Source organism: Acanthochromis polyacanthus, chromosome 5 (assembly GCF_021347895.1).
Source record: "Acanthochromis polyacanthus isolate Apoly-LR-REF ecotype Palm Island chromosome 5, KAUST_Apoly_ChrSc, whole genome shotgun sequence".
Lineage (NCBI taxonomy): Eukaryota > Metazoa > Chordata > Actinopteri > Pomacentridae > Acanthochromis > Acanthochromis polyacanthus.
The window spans coordinates 11,901,113-11,923,169 of NC_067117.1; the positions used below are offsets into that span (position 1 = coordinate 11,901,113).

The 22,057-nt window shown below is 39.5% G+C and overlaps 2 protein-coding genes and 1 long non-coding RNA gene across 3 annotated transcripts; all 3 read right to left on the minus strand.

Moving 5' to 3' along the window:
* Positions 1-13: 13 nt before the first annotated feature.
* LOC110947930 (actin-associated protein FAM107A) lies at positions 14-5,961 on the minus strand. Its single transcript, XM_022189276.2, has 5 exons — positions 5,818-5,961; positions 4,632-4,653; positions 1,941-2,130; positions 1,695-1,851; positions 14-767 (listed from the first exon to the last, which is right to left on the minus strand). The coding sequence occupies exons 1-5, from the start codon at positions 5,839-5,841 to the stop codon at positions 663-665; spliced, it is 498 nt and encodes a 165-aa protein (XP_022044968.1). The 5' UTR covers positions 5,842-5,961; the 3' UTR covers positions 14-662.
* Positions 5,962-6,841: 880 nt separating this feature from the next.
* si:dkeyp-67f1.2 (uncharacterized protein LOC556106 homolog) lies at positions 6,842-8,014 on the minus strand. The gene is made up of 5 exons (XM_051948606.1): positions 7,881-8,014; positions 7,580-7,630; positions 7,394-7,478; positions 7,185-7,311; positions 6,842-7,065 (listed from the first exon to the last, which is right to left on the minus strand). Exons 1-5 carry the CDS (start codon positions 7,933-7,935, stop codon positions 6,961-6,963), a joined length of 423 nt encoding a protein of 140 aa, XP_051804566.1. The 5' UTR covers positions 7,936-8,014; the 3' UTR covers positions 6,842-6,960.
* A 3,790-nt stretch (positions 8,015-11,804) lies between these two features.
* On the minus strand, positions 11,805-21,546 carry LOC127534236 (uncharacterized). Its single transcript, XR_007942276.1, has 4 exons — positions 21,403-21,546; positions 15,511-15,617; positions 15,290-15,401; positions 11,805-15,162 (listed from the first exon to the last, which is right to left on the minus strand). It is a non-coding gene; the product is annotated as an uncharacterized LOC127534236 (long non-coding RNA).
* Between the last annotated feature and the right edge of the window lie 511 nt (positions 21,547-22,057).

Here is a 22,057-nt window from a genome sequence, read left to right on the forward strand (position 1 = left end):
AACCACAATTAAGTAGTTTTGCTAAGTAACATTTTATTTCATGTTGATTTAACATCTCTTGATCTACAGTAATAGTCCCATCATATGTTGATACCTTCAATTATACCTGATTTTCTATGTAGTACGATATTATGGTACTGATGATAATTATTAATAACTATGGCAACACATGCTACAGATATGTAAATAAAACATGTTACCAAACAGTAACATGAAGCACTCCATCATTACTGTGTGAATTTTTATCTGCATTGTTAGAGAGAAAATGTGAGAAATGATACACGTATGTGCGACAGAACCTGTTTTTTTTTTTGCCATCCTTTCTGTTTAAATGCATTATGGGGCATAAAGACCCAGATGTCTAATTCAACTTTATACACAGAGGTGGTGAAAAATAATGAAGCTTTCATCTGTGCACATTTTGGTTTCTAATTTCTCACAGCGTATTAGGAAGAAAAACTGAAATCTTTTCTTTTTCCTTGTGGCTTCTGGCAGCTAATGATGTGTCTCCACTTGACCGGAAGGTGTCGCCCTGATTATGAGCACTGAGCTGCGTTATCTATTTCTAGCAGACGACACTAACATCCCTCCACCAAGTTGCTTATTCCCATCAGTCTATTGTGTTGACGGCCAACAGAAAACACAGTCACACATCTTAACTGTCACACTTGTTTTTCTCCTGCGTCCGTAACTGTGGTCCTCCTCAGTCTCTCTTTGACTTGGAGGAACTCTGGTTCCTCTTGCTTGGATTTTTCCTCTCTTTCCAGCTGTGGAGAAATAAAAAGAAAGGTACGTTTATAGGTTGTGTGTAACGACAGTGCAAAAGCACCATTTTAGAGATATTTTTGTTTGAATCAATTCTATATATACAGTTGTCAAACGTCACTGAGGACATAAGGGCTGAATTTTAGTTGCACAAACTTCATGTACTTAAATTCATTTTCCAGACTTATCGTCTCATTGCAATTCAAAGGGACAGAGAATATTGCCCCTTTTCTTTACCCCAGTACATAAATTTGGAATCTATAGTGTGTAGGATAGTTCACAAATTAAGACTGATGAAAAATTATAGATAAAACTATAGAAAATTCAACACAAATAGCCCCACCTTAGAGCTAATGGAATTATACTTCCTCACTATATTGCACTCACTGAGTATTTGTATTTTTGATACCTTTTATCTGTTTGTGTTTTTTTTTACTCATAACAAAGCATTTTTACTGTAATAGAGAATTTTGTACACTATCACTGGTTAATATGCCAGATTCACCCCATCAATAGTTCTTCGGATGCACTGAAAAATCATGTAAATCATAATTCTCTTCAGTGCCTAAATTCATGTACTTGAAGGTTGTAAAAACCCTGAGACCATAGTATAACAGGTATAATGTCAAGCAGATGCTTGGATTTGCTGTAGGAGCCAAAATTGGACTGTACTGCCCTCCTTTGGCCGACTGCAGAACAACTTGATATTCCACACAGCCATAAATAATCACACAATTACAAAACCAATGTCACGCTCCTCTGTGTAAATATTATATTACCTATCTGATATGATGCATTATTAAAGGTTGTGGGCAGAAGAACACATTTCATTTCTGATTTTAACCATGGCGATGGTTTGTTAAGCAGATCTAACAGGAATATTTGTGAGGAAATAATGAAAACTACAACATTACTACTCCTGTGCCCACGTTTTCTAGCCTCTGCTGTCTTTTCAGCAGCTCTTGATGAAGAGGCGACGTGTTCTTGTTTGCCTCCTGCTGATCCCTGCCCGCCTTCATCCTTTGTTCCCATTTCCTCTTTTCGAGAGCTCTCTGGAGTTCAGTCTTTCCTTCCTGAGTCACTCTCCTGTCAGAAACACATAAGGATCTAATGATTTATAGAAATTATTAAACTCAAGTGTGAGTGTTTATGTGTTTTCGGAGCCTGTGTCCAACCTCTTGTGGGTCATCTGGAGTTCTTTGTGGAGCTCCTGGTGGCTCTTGGAGGCAGTTAAAGGATTGAGAGGTTTGTGGGGTCTGATTAGGTGGCTGCCCTCTTCTTCACTGTGTAGCTGGGATGGAAAAATTCCCTGAATCTCTGGGAATTGATCCTCCTGTTCAGGTTGGGGTGTCTTCATCATGGAGGCTAAAGAGAGAAAAAAAGTACCTGGAGTCTATGTGGTTCTACCAAGATGATTTCTTGCTGGAGCTTTCCTTCAGATGGTCAAGATTCAGTCTAGTGCTATAAGTCGTTAGTGAAACAATCAACAAAACCCGATGTGTGTTGCGACAGAAAATAGAGTGCGAGAAGTAATAGAGAAATAATCTGGAGAAAGATTAAGCATCCACATCTTCTTTGAACAGACAGGTAATGACTATTTCTTGCCAAACTCTTCAAAGTCAAAAGTGAAGCTTGAAGCTCGGTCACGATCGTTGAAATGTTAATTTGTCACAGTGTTTGCTCACGTGGCATATCCGGCTTTTTAGTGTGATTTATCTTGTGCAGTAATGAAGGGAAGAGGTGGTTTATGCCAATGATCTGCTCATCACGACTTAAATGCCACACATCTCCTTTTCGTGTGCTTAGTAACGGTGATGTCCCTAAAACCAGCTCAGCCTCAACCAAAAGCAAAATGCAACAAAATGAATCTCCATAGACTACTGTATGAGTAAGAGGACAGAAAGTTCAAGTGACCAGATAATAGTGACTTCAGTGGGAGTTACCTTAATGGGAACGACTCTATGGTCATTTCAGTGAACGCTGAACAAAGAACCTCAGCTGGCAAACTGATACATACTTGGTAGCCACCAGACATGGAAGTAATGGATTACATTTCCTCCCACAGTCCAAATACAGGCTGAGGTTAATAGATGATTCTAAATTGTCCGTACATGTGAATGTTTGTCTCCATGTGTAGTCCTGTGACAGACTGGTGACCTGTCCAGGATGTCCCTAAGCCCTAAGTCAGCTGGGATAGGCTCCAGCCCCCCATGACCCTAACGAGGATTAAGCATTGTCTAGATAATGGATGAATAAATGGAGTCATTCCTTTCATGTCTGTACCTTTACCTTTACTCCAGTATGTATTACACACTCTAATCTACTTTGTTACCTTTACAATCACATTTCACTTCTGAGTAGGCCTTCAATTTGAATTGATTTCCCAACCTTACATCAGCATTTTTGTAAGAAGCAAGGATATCAGATTGCAAAAGAGCCAATGAAAATCCTAACATAAAGATGAAAAATGCTGCAGCAGACACAAGCACAGACAGATGGCCAGTGACCACTGCACATCCAAATGAAGCAGGATAGTCTCTGCTAAAACTGAGCAGAAGGTTCAGAAAATGAACTGTGCAAGATATGTTAGCATGTCCAAGAGTTTTAGTCTCTTACGTGCTGTTATTTTGCACTGCATTAATGGAAATGTACACTGTCCTAGACAGGTTAAAAAATAAATACGTTTAATATTTCTAATAAAAATAAAAATCATGCTACATCTCTGTATTTGCTTAGAAAAGAAATTGTTTCATTTCGATCCATTGGTAGATATTTTCTACATGGATCTTCCCTTTCGATTGAATGCCTGTTTTAGAAAACACAATAAAAATCTGAATACTTTTTAAGAAGATTCTGCAGAAATGTTTATTATTCCAGTAATGCCACAGTGCTTCTACCTGAGCATAGATTTTCATCCCCACTGTCAGTCACAGCATTGATTTCTCTTATTTCAAGCCTGTTTCTATCTATTCTGGATCACACCTGTAGTATATATATTCGACAGCAGAGGCTCATTCTAGTCTCTATATACTTTAAGATCAAAGATATGGAACAGCTTGGATGTTACCCAAAGACCCTTAAAGCTGGCCTGTGTAGCTTTTACTGAAAGGTAGTCAATGTGGCTCGGGGATAATGGTAAATGTTAAAGCATAAGCTAGAGCTAGAGTCAGTGACTCATAAATGCCAGTTACACAGAGATTTCTGTGCAGAGTTTGCTAACATTAGCCAGGGTAAGTTAGATACACTGTGCATATCCAGAATGGCTGCAGCAACAAAAACCTCTGAAACAAGCGGTGAACTCTTTTGTTTCTTATGGATCCAGCTTTTCATTTGCAAGAAGAAAGCTCTAGTATTTCCTTTTTCAAAAGTTATAGTCTGGCTTTGAAGCGCAATTCAGCTGACTTGCCAAATGTCTCTAAGCAAATGGCTTATTGACAACCACATAACAGTTCATTGGCTTAACAAATTATCTCTAACCCTCTTACTCTTAACGACAGTCCAAATCGATAAAAATGTCTCTTCTGCAAATACTACAGTGTCCGTATGTGCTTTATAGCCGGAGTCACACAAATTACAACATATCCCTGATTTCTCTCGTCTTTCTCCTCCCTGAGCCACACAGGCAGGCCAACGGAGGAGAGCACTTTATGCCGTTTCTTTATGAGAATGACAATAACAGCAGACATGACGGAAGCCACACTGGCTCAGTGGGTAATAATGTGCTGCCTCACAGCAAGAAGCTCACATGAGGCATAAAACCCTACAGTCAAAATAACAAGTTTGAAACCATTATGGTACAATAAATAGCCAAACAAACTGAAATATGACAATAGTTTTCTCATCAGACCAGTTAAAGTGTGTCTCACCTGGAAAATCTTGGAGATCTCTCTGTGAAAAGAAAAAAAGGACAAAATATAATACAATATGGTTATTAACGTATTCCAGGCACGTGGTGCATTTTCTAAATATTAGTGTGTACGAAAAAATTTCACAGATAGAGATCTCCCAGTCAGGTCAACATTGCAGCGCCATGCAAATGGAAGCAACACAAAGCTGTATTATGATGCTGACAAACAAATCAAGTGCCAGCTCCACTTCCACATGTCCAGCGAAGCGAGTGATCTCAGCGGTGAGGTGGAAGGCTGCCACCTCATTAATGACAGGATCAGACAAAACACAGTTTGATGCCCACTGAGTCACTCATTTGCTGGAGTTTGAGCAGAATTAATAGTTGAGACAAGAACTATTCCCCTTGTGGGAATCAGACTGGACAGTTCAGTAAACACTTCAGTCGGTCTCTTGCAGTTTTTGCTGTCTGATGAAATATTTAATGACTTTCTGTGTGTGGTAGAGTCTCTGTGCATGATCTTCTTTAGTCAGAGTGGCTCCACAGTGTCTGTTGTAGTCTCATCATTTACCTACGCACACAAAAAAATATAATAGCATTGCATAATGTCTTCAAATTCCAGCACGACGAGAGGAATAAATTAAAATTTATCAAGATGACAGCGAATCGTCAGACTGAGAGGGAATGTAGATGAACACTGACAGCATTTTAATGACAACTAGCTGCTAGACGCTGTTTGGTTGATGAGGGGGAAGTCCTGCTGTTTGGCTAACTCTCACACAGAGGATATTGTGTGGAGAAGAATTAATAGGACATGACAGGATAAACAGTCTCCAAGGCCCACTCTTCAGTGGGCGTCTCTTCAGTTGGATAAAGACCTGCATTTGGTTCAAGCACTAACTGCTTTTGGGAAATGGGTAAAAGGTAGAGACAACAGAAAACATCACAGAGGAAGGGTACTGTAAAACAAAAGGTTTAGTTTTTAAAAGCATACATGAATAATACAAATAGGAAAAGAACATATTGCAACTCTGGGGTTTTCCGTTATCTGTCACTCATTCTTCTCGAAAACACAATGCATGCCAAGAAAGGCTTTTTGCCACATGGATGCTTCTGCCGGATGATTTAAACATGACTTGAGAAATGTTGTGTCTCATGGAGAAGGAGCAAATAAATGAAGAAGTTAACTAAAGAAAAAAACTCACCTTCTTCCCATGCGTGACTCCCATGTCCTCAGCATAATCCAGATTTGGTGCCTGCACAGATGCCTGCTGGACTCAGAGCGGACAGAGTTTCAGCAATAATTTGAGGTTACTCTCTCTCTGCTCCAGCAGCCAAGAATGGCACAGAGAGGGGAAAGAGCTCAGTGCTCGGACCAATGGTGATGATCCCCGAGAAGCAGCCACCGAGTAGAGGAGAAACTCAGAGAGAACAGGCCGAAAGTCCTCAAAAACATACAGCAGGGGTGGAAAGTAACAGAAACTTACTCGAGCACTGCATTTTAGTAGAAGTTAAATATAATTCAAACTGTAAATACAAGCTGCAAGTATTTCAGGGGAAAGATACTGCAGGCTTTACTCTAGTACATTTATGCAATGCAAAATTACATTTCCATGCGTGAAAACCGATTATAGGATCATAAAATTCACAGCATTATTAAAATTTAAACCAGTCATTTCCCATTGATTTTGACTCGAGACCTTTTGTTAAATAAAAAAGGAGAGTCTAGTTGGAATTTCAACCAATTTCCCCTCAAAGAAGCTCAAATTGCTTCATTTAAAAAATAAAAAAAAACTGTTCAAGGCCAAGAGAAGTAAAATTATAAAGGATCTCACACAAATATATTAGAAAAGTAGAAAATATGAATATGAAGCGTTTCTTACTTCTCCCATCAGTCACCTCATTACCCATCAGATTTAATTGTTGCATCTGCTGTGTAGATGTTTCTATTGTAATTTGCCTAAACTGTTAAGTAATCATTGAATAATTGATCACAGTGCTCAAAATATGAGGTTTATTTTTTAAGATATCTAATTTTCTAATTAAATACTGAATTTAACTGATGTTGCCACAGTCATCAGCATTCATTTTGACTGTAGTTTCCTGTAAATTACAACATTTTATTCAAAGTAAATGTATAAATGCTGCTGTCAGTTGCAGACAGACACCATAAATAACAGTCCCAGTGAACAGAAACCTTCAGGGAACCTGCAGGAAACAGGGATCTTAAGCTTTTAATTTTAGAAAGAGATTTGACACCATTTGGAGCGGCGTCATTTTACAGAGAAATCTTGAAAGGCCATTAAAAAAAAGAAACTTCCATCACATTTAGCAGTTCATCACAGATGTCAGTCAGTCAGTCTGTCAGTCTGGTTTCTTGGAAAACAGCCGGCCACCTCCACCATCTCTGGCCATCCTTCATAAATGTTGGTTTTCTCATCATGAGCAGCTTGCTGACAGGAGAACAAGGGAAGAAAACACGCTTCTTTTTAACTTTTAGCCCATTTTAAAATAGATGGTCTTTTCTGACACAAATAGAACAAATAAAACCGCATTGAGCAGGTTCACTAACCTTCTCAAAGAGGCTTTTGCTTCTTGCTCCTGCTCTCCCAGCAAACACCCAGCTGTCTCTGTGCCTTACAGACCTGATCAAAGCGCTTCCCATCCCGACAAATATCTCCCTCATTTCATCTGTCATCCTGCCACAGAGTGGTACAGCAGGGTCAGATTGTGTGATAAGGAATCATTTTAACACGTTGAATCATTGAAATCTGGACTCACTTCTTTGTCACATCATCAAAGGAGGCCACCAAGACAATCATTCCAGGTTTAATCTCCTTCAGGTACGCCAGGATGTCTTCTGGGTCTTTAATTTTTTGAAGAAAAAAAAATTACCATCATTGAAAGGCTTTAATAAAGTTTGAAATTGAAAACCTGAATAAAAGATTTTTTTTTTAAACCTCTTACTTCCTGCATTCATATCAAGATAGTGTGATTTCTCTACAACTCCACTTTCACCTGCAGTCGAAAAAACACATTTTTGAAATAACTGAGTGGAATAATAACAATAATAGAAGAAGAATATTTTAAATTAACCACACAATAAAACTGAAAACTCCAGAAGAGCGAATAAAGAGACCTTGAGGTGTTATTTTGCTGCTTTCAAGGTCAAGAATGCTGCTTCATGTTTTAAAAATGTATTAACATTTTAGATTATTTAAATGCCTCTACTTTACATGATTAGTATTGTCTGGGGCATTTTACTCACCATCTACCAACACAATGTTAAGTCCTGGTCCCACATTGTTCAGCACGTGGCTCATGATGCTGTGGAGACACAGATGAGTTTCACTGCGGAGTCTCTGGTTTTGTCTTCAGTTAATTCAGCTGCCCCCACATCGACACATACATTTTACCATCAAAACAGATATTTGGCCCGACAACGTTGGCCGCTCCGCTCCTGATATGTAAAGCAAAATGTTGAGGCGGGCAGAGTCTGGAGAGGCGGCACTTTGGCACAGGTGCAGTTGTAGCTGAAAATGTAGAATAGAGGGACAGAAAAGACCTCCTGATAGATACAGTTACTGAGGGAATTGTGTAATGTAAAAAAGATGAGTTCTAGTAATAGAAAAGTATTGCACGCCGGGGGCTGCAGAGAGGCTTCCACTGCTCCATATGCATTTCTCATTTATTTGGATGACATTTCCCTCAGGCACTTCTTCAGAATCACCAGTCATACAAGGACGAAGGCGCTTGTATGTTATATAGGCCACATCCTCATAACGCGTCTGATGGTGATTAGATAATCATGTTGCGTTATTCCGGTGAGGAAAAACAATCGAGAGGCCTCCAGTGAATGCAAATTTCCAAAACAAACGGTGACAGGAGCAGCTAATCAAAAAAAAACTTCAAAAAGAACCACCATATACCACACTTTAAATTCAATATACAATCCTTAGGTTAAGCATCTCTATCGAGTATAAAAGAAAACACTTGAAATCAAAATCTATATTCAGTTGGTGAGGTGACAGGGTTTTCAAAGCGTAGATTCAATAGCGCTCCCTCTAGGAACGTAAAACATCTAAGCTACCTCCTCTTGGTGGGAGTGATAACTTCTCAGTTCCAGTATATCTCAGAGAGGAAATGGGATGATTCAATTCAACAAAATATACTGCTGCTGGATAATTCGACAAACAGATTAACTCTGTGGTGTAAGGGTGCCACTTTCAAATTGAAATCCATCCTCTGTCTCAGCGGCAGGAGGACTGTAACCACTGCATTAATCTCCTCCAGGCTACATTACTGCAACTCAACTCAACTCAGCCCGTCCTCGATGTCTCGTCTCCAGCTGGTGCGAGCCTCCTAACTGGTACCAATAAAACAGAAAGTATTACACATGTAGCAGCATCTCTTCACCGGCTACCTGTTAAATACGGAATTGATTTTAGGGTTCTTTTATTTGCTTATAAACCAGGCACAGTTGGCACCTGGGTACATTTCTGAACAACTCTGTCTGTATTCTACCTCTAGGCTTTGTTGATTTATTACCTTAAATCATAAAACCAACATTTTGCTGGGTCACTGGCAAACTAAATATTGTGTACTTTATAAATTAGAGGATAACAGTTTGTCCAGATTCTTCATTATTTCTCTCCTAGAGAAGAACAGCTTATTTATAGCATGACAGTAAACACACGGGTACATTTCTTAGACAGGACAGCTTCCAGAGGTGAAATCCTTACAAGCACCTGTAGCCTTGGCTACAGCCCATAGTTTGACCTAGGTGCCTCTTCAGACTGAAACTCCAGACACGAGAAGATCTCTGTTTTTGACTTTTGTTGTGTAAAGAGCAAATGCCTCATTACAGCCAACCAGCAACCCTGAGCACAAAACAATTCTGTCTCTCTGCAAAATAGTCAACACACAAGAAATCAATCATGAACAGATGATTAACAGATGATTACCATATAAATAAATGATAACCTAAGAGCTTGTAATTGATTTTACGTCCACGGCCTCTTAGATCCTCAGAGCTGCTGCTTTTAACTGCCTTTGAGACTGACTTCCTGTTTTAATCAAATGTTCTTCTTCCATTACCATTTCTAACAAAAACCTTGAATCTTACATGTTTTTAATGGCTTCCGGTTGCTCTTAGTGGTCTTAATACTTTAGTGTTTTAGATCTACTGAATTTACTTACAAGTTGCGATCACGTGTTGTCTTGTTTTGTACCATTTATATTTTATCTATTTTTTCCTGTTTTCTGTCTTGAATTTTCGCATATATTTTTTTTATTGAAGCCTGTCTTATTTTATGCAGCACTGTGGTCAATTCTGGTTTAGTACCTCGTGCTTTTTTTATTCTGTCGTGCTTTCATGTCTAGCAACAGGAGTTTTCAGCGCTCTGCTCGTCTTCCCCACACATGACCTCCCACAAGGGTAAGTGATAAGGTAAATGGCCGACTTAGTGTGACATGAGATAATACCATTTATTGGGATCTCTTTACCTGAGTGAGGATGTTTGAGGCTGTTAAAGTGATAAGTATAATTACAGTGACTCCAACAACCACGGATGCCCTCAGGGACAGGTGCTGAAGGAGCTGGAGTTGGTACTGATTGAGGAGGAGGTAAATATGAGTGCACTCGGCGGCCTCTCAGGTTTTCACCTCTCTTATACCATAAGAGGTTCTTCTTTATATACACAGGGTTGACAATCAGATTGCAGTGTTTTGTTATTATTCCCTAGATCTGCTCTGCCCCTTAGAATACTGTTGCAAATACTATATGATCATTTGTTTAGGTTTTAAGAGATATGACAGTGACAGCATACTAAAGGGCAGATTTCTTGCATCCTCATCAAAATCTTCAACATTTTGGCAAGTAAGTTAGAAAGCAAACCTGGAATTGTTCTTTCTTGTCTCATCAAGAAGGAACATGAATTTCTAATCACCATCAGATGGGTTATTATGGTATAGATGACGTAACACACCAGCGCCTTTGTCTGACTATGACTGCTCATCTTGAAGAAGTCCTAAGGGCTGAAAATGACACCCAATTTACATTTAAGAGCTAGAATGGGCCACACTTTATTCCTACTCTCAAGAAAAATTATTTCCACCATTATTCAATTCAGAAAAAAACGCTTGAGAGAGAATACATATTTTATATTAAGTGTTAAAAACTGACAATGCCTGACTTACCTGTTTTGAATTTTGGTTTCACTTGATCCGCGATATAAAACTCTAAAACGAAAGAATGGAGACAGAATGGAAATAGCTTTTATTGAGATGCTGGACTTAAATGCACCCCAGGATTTAAATTGTAATGAAAAAAAAAAAAAAGATCTTACCGAGAAATGCTTCCACTTTCTCTTGTGCATCAAATGAATTGATGGAGATTCCCCATGTGATCAGGAGGACAGCAATTACAGCAGCGAGGTGCAAAGCGGCTGTCAACAACAAAGAGAAATCAGATGCAGATTTGCAGTCGTGGAACAGAAAGGACTTGTTTTTAAATAAAGTCAAATCTTACCTCGATACCTCATATCTGCAACAAATCAGAGCGCTTTGTTCTGTCCAAAGAGGGAAAGTTGAGATCCTTCATGTGTACTTCAAGCACTCGACAAAAAATATAGATGGAGCACAGCTTGTGGTCTCACCTCATCTGTGTACTTCTCCCCTGATAATTCCTTCGTCTTTGCACTACATAAAAACAAGGATGCGACATAATCTATAACCACACCTACTGCGAACTGGACGGGGATCAAGTTTCGGCTTTTTTACAATGTCAAACAAGGGAAGGTGTCCACCAGTAACAGATACTATTTGTATGAACAATGAGGTTTGCACACGGCAGATTGTGTTTAGCTGGACTGCAAACGGGTATCTGAAACCTGGACAGAAAAAAAAACGGCACAAAGAAGGTTGGGAAAAAAGGCCAAACGCCTCATATTTCAAACTGTATAGGCAAATGAATAAAAGGATTTCAAGACACAATGTATCAGTTGTCAGAGTTTTCTAATTTTATGTTAATTTGAGTGAAACCCACGAAGCAGTTCATACACAAAAAACAGCTTAAAGAAAACACTGATGATTTTACAGAACAATGTAAATAACAGGTATTGCTAAAGGTGGAAACACATTTAAGAAGCTAAAAACCCTGTGGGGTGAGATGAGACAATAATTCACAAACCTGGACAGAGGAAGTGCAAGAATGAGATTTACTGGAATATCATAAATAAGGCAATGGATGTGGTGTTTTTACCAAGACATTTAACACTGCACAGGAAGGAAACATTAGACACTTTCAGATGGTGAAAGACACAATAATCCTGTAAGGCAGAGACCAAGCTCTTGTGTCTTTAAGTATCTGCCCTGATGATCCTTGAACAGTACTTGAACATCTACTTTACATATGACAAGCTCTTACACTGTCACCATTTTCTGCACTCATATGAAGCTGAATAAATGCTACTGTATTTAAGAATATTCATCATATAAGCACAAAGCCAACTGAAATACTGACACAAGGCTTTCTGGATGCAACAGTCATGCCTTAAAGGTATTTTTATTTAAACTACATTGATTATTGAGGTTACTAACGTTCTCCCACAGCGAGCTAGGGATCTTGTGGGAGGCCAACGTGTGCTGCTTGTTTTCATTTTGCATGAGCGAACCAAATCACATTCTTATCAGCAATGTTAAAAATGAAAATGGCAAATAAAAATCACAGAATACAAACAGTTTCATATACAGCAAATGTGCATAGCATCCGAACCCATGAGATCCTGACTCGTAGCATGGTGTAATACCAAAGAGAACCAGCAGAGGGTCTTTGTGTACTACCGTTCACTGATCAGTGGGAACATTAAACATGCAGAGAAAAGGGCTAGATATCGCCTTGAGAACCAAATACCCACGTTTAGTTTAATTTTGTGCATTACAGACAATGTACAGACAGCAATGAACAAACACAGTCAAGTGTTTGCAATACAACCCTTCACAGCTCTTGTGTCTGCCATTTCGGAAGTGGGCAACACTTAAATACTTGAATATAATATCTCCCCTCTAATAAGGCAGACACTCGCTTCAGATAAGAGGCAGAGCAGGCAGATCATCAAGTTCATGAGCTGGATTGAACAAGGACAATCCAAGCACACTTCAGACAGTCCACAGGATGAATATTTAGCACCTAACCAACCTAATGTTTTTCATACGTACACTCAAATATAAAAAGACACGGCAGACGTCGTTAATATTGCAAGCACCAACATCAGTAACAGCAGAGAAAACAACTCTCATTCAACGTTTGGGGAATTTGCAATAATACTCCAGAGTCCTAACAAGAAGAGACAGATGACAATAGATTGGCTTCAGTGCCTCGTTTGTTGATCACACAGACCATAATGAAAAAGAAGAGTGATTTCTGATTAATTATTAATCAGTTTGAGGTGCCACTGGCATCTCGGTGACACTCGTGTTCACATCGTGTTCGCTCACAACTCCCAAGCAGGTGGAGTTGCTGATTCTTTTTCCCTTTGTGGAAACACAGCTGTCAAAAAACATCATGCAACATCAGTCAGCCTAGAAGTCCATTACAGAGCCAGTGGACTCTACAGCAAATTGACTTTGAGTGGAATGACAGCATGCTAAAGGAAATAATTTCAAAGGGAACTAGCCAACTGGTAGATGGCTGGGGTCTTACTGCGACTATTTTTAGCGTCAGATCAATTAGGGTGTATCTGAAATGTCATATCCCCATGCGATGATTTGCAAACTGCTTAGTTCAAAACTGTGAGATAATATTACTCATGTTCTGTGGCAGATTTATTCAGACTAACACTGAGTGGATGTTAAGGTGTGTACTCCTTATAAAGGCCTCCTCGCCAACGATGAAAAGTTCTGTTTCTGATTTATCCATTTTAAGAATATTTAGCCATTTCAAAGCAAATTATTACCTTAATACAGTACTAGCAACCTTTGTTTTTCAGTTTCGGGAACTGTATTGTGCCAGAATAAATTAATTTTTTAAATTTTATTCAAGTCAAGTAATAAAGCATTTCATACAACATGAAAATTTGAAGAATCTGAGTCTTGAATCTTTGAAAAATCAGCAGTATTAGACTCCCTTTCACATCGCCAGAATTATAGGAGATCCATCAAGGACATGGGTTTGACTGCAGAAGTGGATTCCTTTTCAATACAGCAACAAAGAAAAACATTTTAAAATGTATAGATGGGCGACAAATTAAAGAAAAAGCCTGAACCCCATGCGGACTCGCAGACATGGACTGATCTGTTGCACCCTTTAGTACTGTCTGGTGCAGAAAGTATAACACTGAGGGAGAGGTCACTGCAAATCAACATCATTTTGTCCTGAGTGATCATCTTTATTCTGATGTAACATTTCCATTCTGATTTCTCTCTCGGTCTTCCCAGGATGACAACGAACCCAGCCATGACACACAAGGGGTCATGAAACGGTTTGATGAGTATAAAAATGATTTGAATAATATGCTGTGGATTTTGCAGTGACCAGGTCTGAACCCCACTCAACCCAACGGGAGGATTTGGACTGACAGCGTTCTCTACAGCCACCAAATTAACACCAAACGAGGGGATAGCTTTTGGAAGAATGATGTTTAAACCCTCCTGTAGAGTTCCAGAGAATTTTAAAATCAATGCCAAGGCACAATGAAGCTCTGCCTCTTCCTAAGACACTTCATGTTGGGTTTTCCTATAATTTGTCAACTGAGGTTTGCAATTTGTGAAATCTATCATATCATACTTTTCAAATTAGTTGCAGTCTAATTTCAAGAAGCAGGCATGCTGTGGAACTCACACTGACCATTAGTTTCGTCAATACTTCACGATTCTAATCCTGAAGATTTGACTGATGTTCTGCTTTAGCATATTTTAACAGAATACGGATTTAAAAACAGAGATGTTCAAAAAAATACAGCATTTTTTTTCCCCCAATCCTGAGTTGTGTATGCAAGTACAACGTTTACCTATCAGAGGCTCTGGAAATAGCCTGCATGTCACTTAGGAGATGAAAACCAATAAAAGATGCAGCTTTATCGATAGCTAGATGACACTTTAAAAGAATTGCATGCCGTGCCTTCTGCATAAAAAGGGGATCTGCTGAACTCATCAGTGTCAGTGAGAATGCAAATGAAATCAGTAGTTCCACATCAAACAAAGACATCGCACATCTAAAAAGAATCCAAGCCAGATGATAAATGCAAATCCAAACACACAAACCACACTGGAGCAGCAATTGGTCGATTAATTAATCCTCAGCAACTATTTTGACTGTTTGTGTGGATTATTGTTAAAGTAAAAATGCCAACATTTGAAGGCTCCAGCTTCTCAAATGTGAGATGCTCTTGCATTTCCCTGCCTTACAGATCAGTGACCTGTACTTTTAAATTGCTTCCTGATGTGTCAACCAGAATAATTATTTGCAGCCCTAAAGCACACAATTCATCGACAATAAATTCCTTTTCAGTGCGTCCAGCCGCAGCCCAGTTGGCGATTTATTCCAAAAGGTCCTGTCACAAGAAAAAAGGAAGTTGCAATTGACGTGTGATGTGATGAGGAAAGTTACAGCTGTGTTGACTTGTACTGGGCGACAGATGACAGTGATAGCTTCTACCAGGCAAGCGGTGCTGAACTGACCTCATCTGACTCCTCTCCCACTGTGCAGGGCCCCCTGTCACCATCCTCCTCTGCTGGCGCTGAATGCTGATCCTCCATCCTCCTCAGCAGTGAGTATCTATAGGTCGCCTCACTGAAATAAAGGTATGGGACAGAGGATGGTCTTGTTTTTTTTTTTTTTTTTTTACTGCACTACAAGTTTAAAATAATCACGTTAAGGCTCATTAATAAAGTTTGCTTACTTGACTGGGAAGCAGTATTTTCGGATGATCAATACGGCAGCAGCTACTGCCGCCACAGAGACGAAGATCACTGATGCAATAATCCCAGGGTGAAGCCTTAACCCGGCCTAAAAAGACAAATGAATCCAATAAGATCTAACAGTGGGGTAGTTAAAGAGCCCATAAACCTAACAGCTCAGTTCATGATGTGTAGCGCAGATAAAAAGGAAATACAGGCAGGAGATATGACAGCTGAACAGCAGTGTGTTATAAATCATACTGGTGTACAACCCAACAGCTCAGCAGCAGGGCTGTGAATCTCTGGCCAAGCACAAAAAGTGATATATTTTTGACAACCACTGATCGCTCACATTAGATTGTTGATCACTAGACGAAAGTATCTTCAAAGTCAGGGCTGTGCATAAGATCATTTGTAATACTGGGGGCAGAGTATGGGATCATTAGTCTTCGTAGCAATAATTAGGATTCGCATGGAGCGTGGCCAAACAGTAAATCCAACGGGAACAATCTATCACGTTGTGCTGGCATCAAATATGAAAAACAATAAAACAGATGTGGTTTAATAGTAATGACACATGTTTTGTCTTGTGATATATTCACAGAATTTTGTAATTGAATGGTCAACTTGTATATTATCTGAAAAGATAGAAAACAAATGCCACTATAGCATGCCAAGTAGCAGAACAACCGCATACATCACAGTTTACTGTTATGCTGTACCACTGCTCCATTCTTCATATTACTTGCACTGTCAAAGATCTGTCCAAACGTGTCTATAAATTGGGGAACGGACTACAAGTGGCAAGTTCCAAACACATGATTTTAACAAGAAGAACCTCCAACACTTTTTGCACCGTAGTCAACCTGTTATGATGCTTTATCCTTACCGTTAAGGCACAACATTACAGTGTTTTCTTACAAATTTAAATGACCATACAAGCTCCAAAGCAGGCTACTATTAGTATTACAGCAATTTTTTTGGCATATTTGTGGACATCAATTTTTTTTAAAGTAAAGCTTTACTTTACTTACTGACTCTCACATATTAGCAAAATCCCCATCTCAACAAGGAGGACAGAAAAAATAGCCTTCTTTTATGCTTCTAAAGAAAAGTATTACCACAAAAGTCAACAAATGGTGAAAATAAGGCTCAACTGCACGTCTGAGATAATCAAAGCGACACCTACAGAAGGCTGCAGGCTATCAGAAAGTAGAAGTAGTATCTTTAAACGATTAGTAGGAACAGAAACACCTTGCTGTGTTACAGACAAACGTAACATGATTACAGTAAGTGCTACTTTGTAATGTACTCCATCCTATTGTAATTATCAGCACCATGGCCCTGACAGTGAAAGGAATCTGGCAACTTGAATAATTCCACATAGATCTGCAAAGTAGCGAGGAATGTTCAATAAAAAGACGACGGGGCCTTGTAACATCAAGTGTACTCATTCCAAAAACTGTTTTCAAATCTTTTCTTCTCAACTCTAGTGCCTGCATTAACCCCCACTGGAACTTTTCCCTTTTTATTGCATTTAAACTCTGAATCATGGTCACTAAAGTTTGGCATTTGTGTGAAGAATTTACCAAAGAGACTCCGTCATGTAAAAGTGAAAACAGATTTATACAAAGTAATGTCAAATCAACATTTCTATAAAATGTAAAATAACTGACTGTACAAGTATTCACCCCTTAAAAATGACTCACCTAATTCAACACAGGTGCAGCCAGTCGGTGCTAGAAGTCACACAGTGAAATGAAGATGTGAGTGCAGTAAATGTGTCTCGAATAACTGTAATATAAAGACTCCTTTATCTGTAAGGTCCACTCACTGGAGAGTCAGTACTCCTGACTATAGGTACACCATGAAGACAAAAGAACAATCCAAGTTACTCGTGAAAAGCATAACTCATAGCCTAGCGGCGCTAGACAACCCACGGCAATGAATTTAATTCTCTGCCAGGGTGGGTCTAGTTACCCTCCATAAGGCTCGAGGTTGGATGCTCCTAAAACTGGCCGGACGAATCACCATGAAGTGTAGAGTCAGAAGGCGGGCGTAACTAAGTGACGACAGAGGCGCGACAATTCTGACAGAAACAACCGGAAACAACTAGCCTAGCCGCGCTAGACAACCCACGGCAACGACTTTAATTCTCTGCCAGGGTACAACAAAAACGACAACAGTCGTTGAGCTCCATTAGCACCGACTCTGAATAATCTTTCTGTTAACATGTCTGTAATATACTTGAGCTTCACCCATTGACTGTATAAATAAGGCTTCACCGAACCTCTGATTTCCGCACTCTAGGAACTGTCAGCCTATTTGTTGTGCTGATTGGTTGTATACCTACCCAATTGCTGCAGAGTGATTTGAAAGACAACCTTTTAGCCTGCCTCCCTCCCTGTTGAGAGTTCCTAGACCCTTGCTTCTTCAGACCTGGGTCTAGCGTGGCTACGCTACATAACTCAGGGAATAAGTCTCAAATATTTCCAAGTCACTGAACATCCCTTGGAGTACAGTTAAATCCATTATTAATAAATGGCAGGAATATGTCACACGTTTAAATCTTCCTACAGCAGCCATCTTAAAAACTGAGTGACCGTGCCACAAAGAAACTGGTAAGGGAGGTTGCTAAGGCACCCATGACTATTCTTAAGGCATTGCAAGCTTCAGCATCTGAAATGGGAGAGACTGTTCATACAACTGTTGCCTGTTCTTCATCAGTCCAAGCTATGTGGGAGCGTGACAAAGAGAAAGCCACTGTTGACAAAAACAACAGAAAAACATTAGAGTTCACCAGAAGGTATTTGGATAAGTCTGAAGTTAACTGGAAGAAGGTTCTTTTTTTTGCTATCAGACTTGACGCTATGTTTGGCAGACACCAAACACTGCACATCAACACAAACACACCATTCCCACTGTGAAGCATGGCGGTGGCAGCATCATGATGTATGAATGCTTCTCTGCAGTAGGCCCTGGAGGGCTTGTAAAGGTAGAGGGTATTCATTTTACCCTTTCCACAGAAGCATAGGGAAATAATGGAGGATAACCTGATGCAAGAGAACTGCAATAAGGGACTGTTCTCTTGTTGCAGTTCTCTTTTCAGTTCTCATTTGTTTTCCAGCAATGACCTGCAGCAAACAGCCAAAGCTACACAGAAACGATCTAAAGACAACAAGGTGAATGTTCCGGACCAAGTCAAAACCCAGACCTCAGTCCAAATGAGAATGAGTCATTATCCCCATGCAACTTGACAGAGCTTGAGCAGATTTGAAAAGAAAATGAATCAAAACTGCAGTGTGAAGATGAGCAAGGCAGACTGAGATCTTTCTACACAGGCTTGAAGCTGAATTGTAGCCAGTTGTCACCTCCTAAATACTGACATGAAGGAGACGAACACACGACGCAATCACTTATTCTACATTTAATTTTTTTTAATTGATAAACATTACTTTGTTGAAATCAGATTTCACTTTGAAGTGAAAGAGCCTTTTTGGAAATTCTTCTCAACAAAACCCCCAAAATTAAACTCACCACGATTCAATGTTGAAAAGTAATATAAGCAAAAGTTCTGTGAATCTGGTGCTATTTCTTCAGTGTATGTATTATAATAATCATCTGAACCCCACAAGTGATCACTTCTACAATATATTTCACAACAGATTACAGTTTACATCAGCTTACTCAAAGTGAGTAACATGTTTTAAATATTTCAACACTGTCTTACAATATTATTGCACTCAAACTAAAATGACTGAGGTCTTCACAAAATATTGATACCACAAGCCAGGATTCACTGTAATATTTTGTCTGGCAAAAGGGATGAATACCTAGTTTAAAACTAGAAAATTTAGTTTCCAAAGAGAACCAGCAATAACAATTAAAATAAAACTGTGCTAATTCATAGTTCCACTGAATATTTTGCTTTTACTTTGTGGCTTTGCTTCTAATCCTCTTTCTCACAACATGAAATGGGTGATGAAATCCATAGAGGTCTTGCAGGCAGAATTCTGTAGGTCCATATTAAGGTCCAAAGAAAAACACCAACCAAAGCATGCAGAGCAGGCTTAGGCCATTACCCAATAATTTATAACAATGAAAAAAAAAATACATTTGGTTACATCTCAAATCAATCCCCCAAGACAGACTGACATTCCAGGCACAAAAAAACCCCAAGAGCTAAACCCCCCAAAAAGTCCCTTCTGTTGACTGGCCCTGACACATGGTGATCAGATAACACCTAACACTGATCAATCCCAAACCAACACTGCTCTCCAACTACTAATCAGTCATCCAGTCTGTTACATTCACAAAAGATGCTTATCTGGAACACTGGAGGAATAAAACCAAAAGTCAGAACAAACTTCATTACTATCTGGCCCGAAACCATGAATATAAATTGGCAGAATATCTCTTTACTGCCAGTGATGCAAGGCAGAGACAGATCCTGATCAAATATAGACCCAGTGACCATAGTACCGCCACAGTGAAAGGACGACACAAGGAACAGTGGCTACCAACAACAACAATAAAAGAGTGTGGTCACGTTCCTATATACAATGATATAACACAGGAAAACTTTAAGAAGCTTGACTTATTAATCACAAGCTTCAAAGAACTAGAGGACAATGAAAAACAACAGATTATGTAAGGAAGGATGCCACCCAGCATAGCTAGCTACTAAATATGTGCCTGCATGCCACAAGCTCAGACAACATAATTAAAACATCGCTGAATATGATAGTTATATTGACACAGCTAATCATATACATGGCACAAACTCCTATGTAAAGTTTTTTTCCCCTTCACTTGTTTTTATATCATCTTATTCAGTTTATTTTCTTAACATTTTCTACCTGGTGGCAGTGGTACTTCAGCAGTTAAGGCTTTGGGCTACTGACTGGGGGTTTCAGCCGCAGAACTGCCAAGCTGCCGCTGATGGGCCCTTGAGAAAGGCCCTAAACCAGGCCTGCTTCAGGGGCTCCAAAGTGAGGCTGACTCTGTGTTTTGACCCCATCTTCCTAACAAGTTGCGATATGTAAAACGAGTAAAAAAAAAAAAAAAATCTTCAAAATGTTCGCATTGTTGTCTGTTCTACATCTTTGTACTCTTTGCATTCACAATAAAGGGTAATCTTAATATTCTTTGTTCTGTTTCTCTCTCTCTATTACACTATCCTTGATGCTTTGGCTGTACTGTTAACAAAAAACACATTGAATTGAAAAGCACAGTAGCTTAAATCTGCAATGCTACACAGAGCAGAGAAGCTAACGAGCTTAATAACAGTTTGTAGTTTTGTAACACGCAGTTTCAAGAAATGTTACTGGGTAAACAAAATAATATCTATTTTTAAATTATAACTGTTGGTATGCATGTAGTGAATTAGCAGCTCGCCTCTAGGTGATTTGTCTTGTTTGCTAACCCTAGCAGTTTAGTGGACATTACTAACATGCTAATTAGCAATTTATCAAAGCAGATAGCGTGCGAATTTGTTAAATTTACCTACAGGAATTCAAATAAATTACATTTCAGTTTCAGAGTAAATAATACAGATTTTTTGATGAGCAATCCCATTTAAGGAATCTAATAATTTTAATGCACCAGCAGTCTAACTATCCATATGCAAATTGTAAGTGTAGCTAAATAGTGACTCACTTTATATTCTAAATACGTAGCTCCGTTGTTTCCCCACACTTCATACCAACCTGTGTTTAACTCTCCCACACATCCACTACAGACTTCTTCATTACACACCAGCAGGTTCAGACACGTTTAATCTGAATCTCCATCATCTCCACTCACCGACAGTCATAAGTGGTTGCAGCTTTGTAGATGTGGGGGCGTGGGTGAAAACTTTCAGCAGGATCTAGTTACCATATGGCTTTACATACCTGTTGTTCTGACATGACTTCACAGCTGCTCAACACACTGTCATTACGTAGTCGCAGCACACTGCAGCCTGTAAGAACAAAAACTGCTCTGCAAAGTACTTTCTGTCTCACTGTAACAGCAACGGTAACGCCATAGTTGTTTACTTCACTTCCTCACCTGTTTCCACGCCCCCTCCCCTCCCGCAGGACACATCACGTGACATATAGTTGAGTGTCACATGACCGCTCAGTGACACATCTATAACATCTATCATTCATTTCTAATGTCCCGTCCATCCATTCTCTATACACCGCTTTATCCTCACTAGAGTCGCGGGGGGTGCTGGAGCCTATCTCAGCTGACTCGGGCGAAGGCAGGGGACATCCTGGACAGGTCGCCAGTCTGTCGCAGGGCTACATATACAGACAATCACACTCACATTCGCACCTACGGGCAATTTAGAATAATCAATTAACCTCAGCATATTTTTGGACTGTGAGAGGAAGCCGGAGAGCCCGGAGAAAACCCACGCATGCACAGGGAGAACATGCAAACTCCATGCAGAAATATCCCAGGTCCACCCCGCGATTTGAACCAGGATCTTCTTGCTGCAAGGCAAAAGTGCTAACCACTACTCCACTGTGCAGCCCACACCTAAAACAGTTAAGTTTAATG

Bases quoted from the DNA above. Each gene is read 5' to 3' on its own strand.
- LOC110947930 (XM_022189276.2), bottom strand. From the start codon at position 5,841: ATGGGAGTCACGCATGGGAAGAAG. The intron at 4,654-5,817 runs GTGAGTTTTTTT...TTCTTTTCACAG, and splicing joins GAGTCACGCATGGGAAGAAG to AGAGATCTCCAAGATTTTCC. The intron at 2,131-4,631 runs GTGAGACACACT...TTCTCTCTTTAG, and splicing joins AGATCTCCAAGATTTTCCAG to CCTCCATGATGAAGACACCC.
- si:dkeyp-67f1.2 (XM_051948606.1), bottom strand. From the start codon at position 7,935: ATGAGCCACGTGCTGAACAATGTGGGACCAGGACTTAACATTGTGTTG. The intron at 7,479-7,579 runs GTAAGAGGTTTA...AAAAAATTAAAG, and splicing joins TCTTGATATGAATGCAGGAA to ACCCAGAAGACATCCTGGCG. The intron at 7,066-7,184 runs GTTAGTGAACCT...TTCTCCTGTCAG, and splicing joins GCAAAAGCCTCTTTGAGAAG to CAAGCTGCTCATGATGAGAA.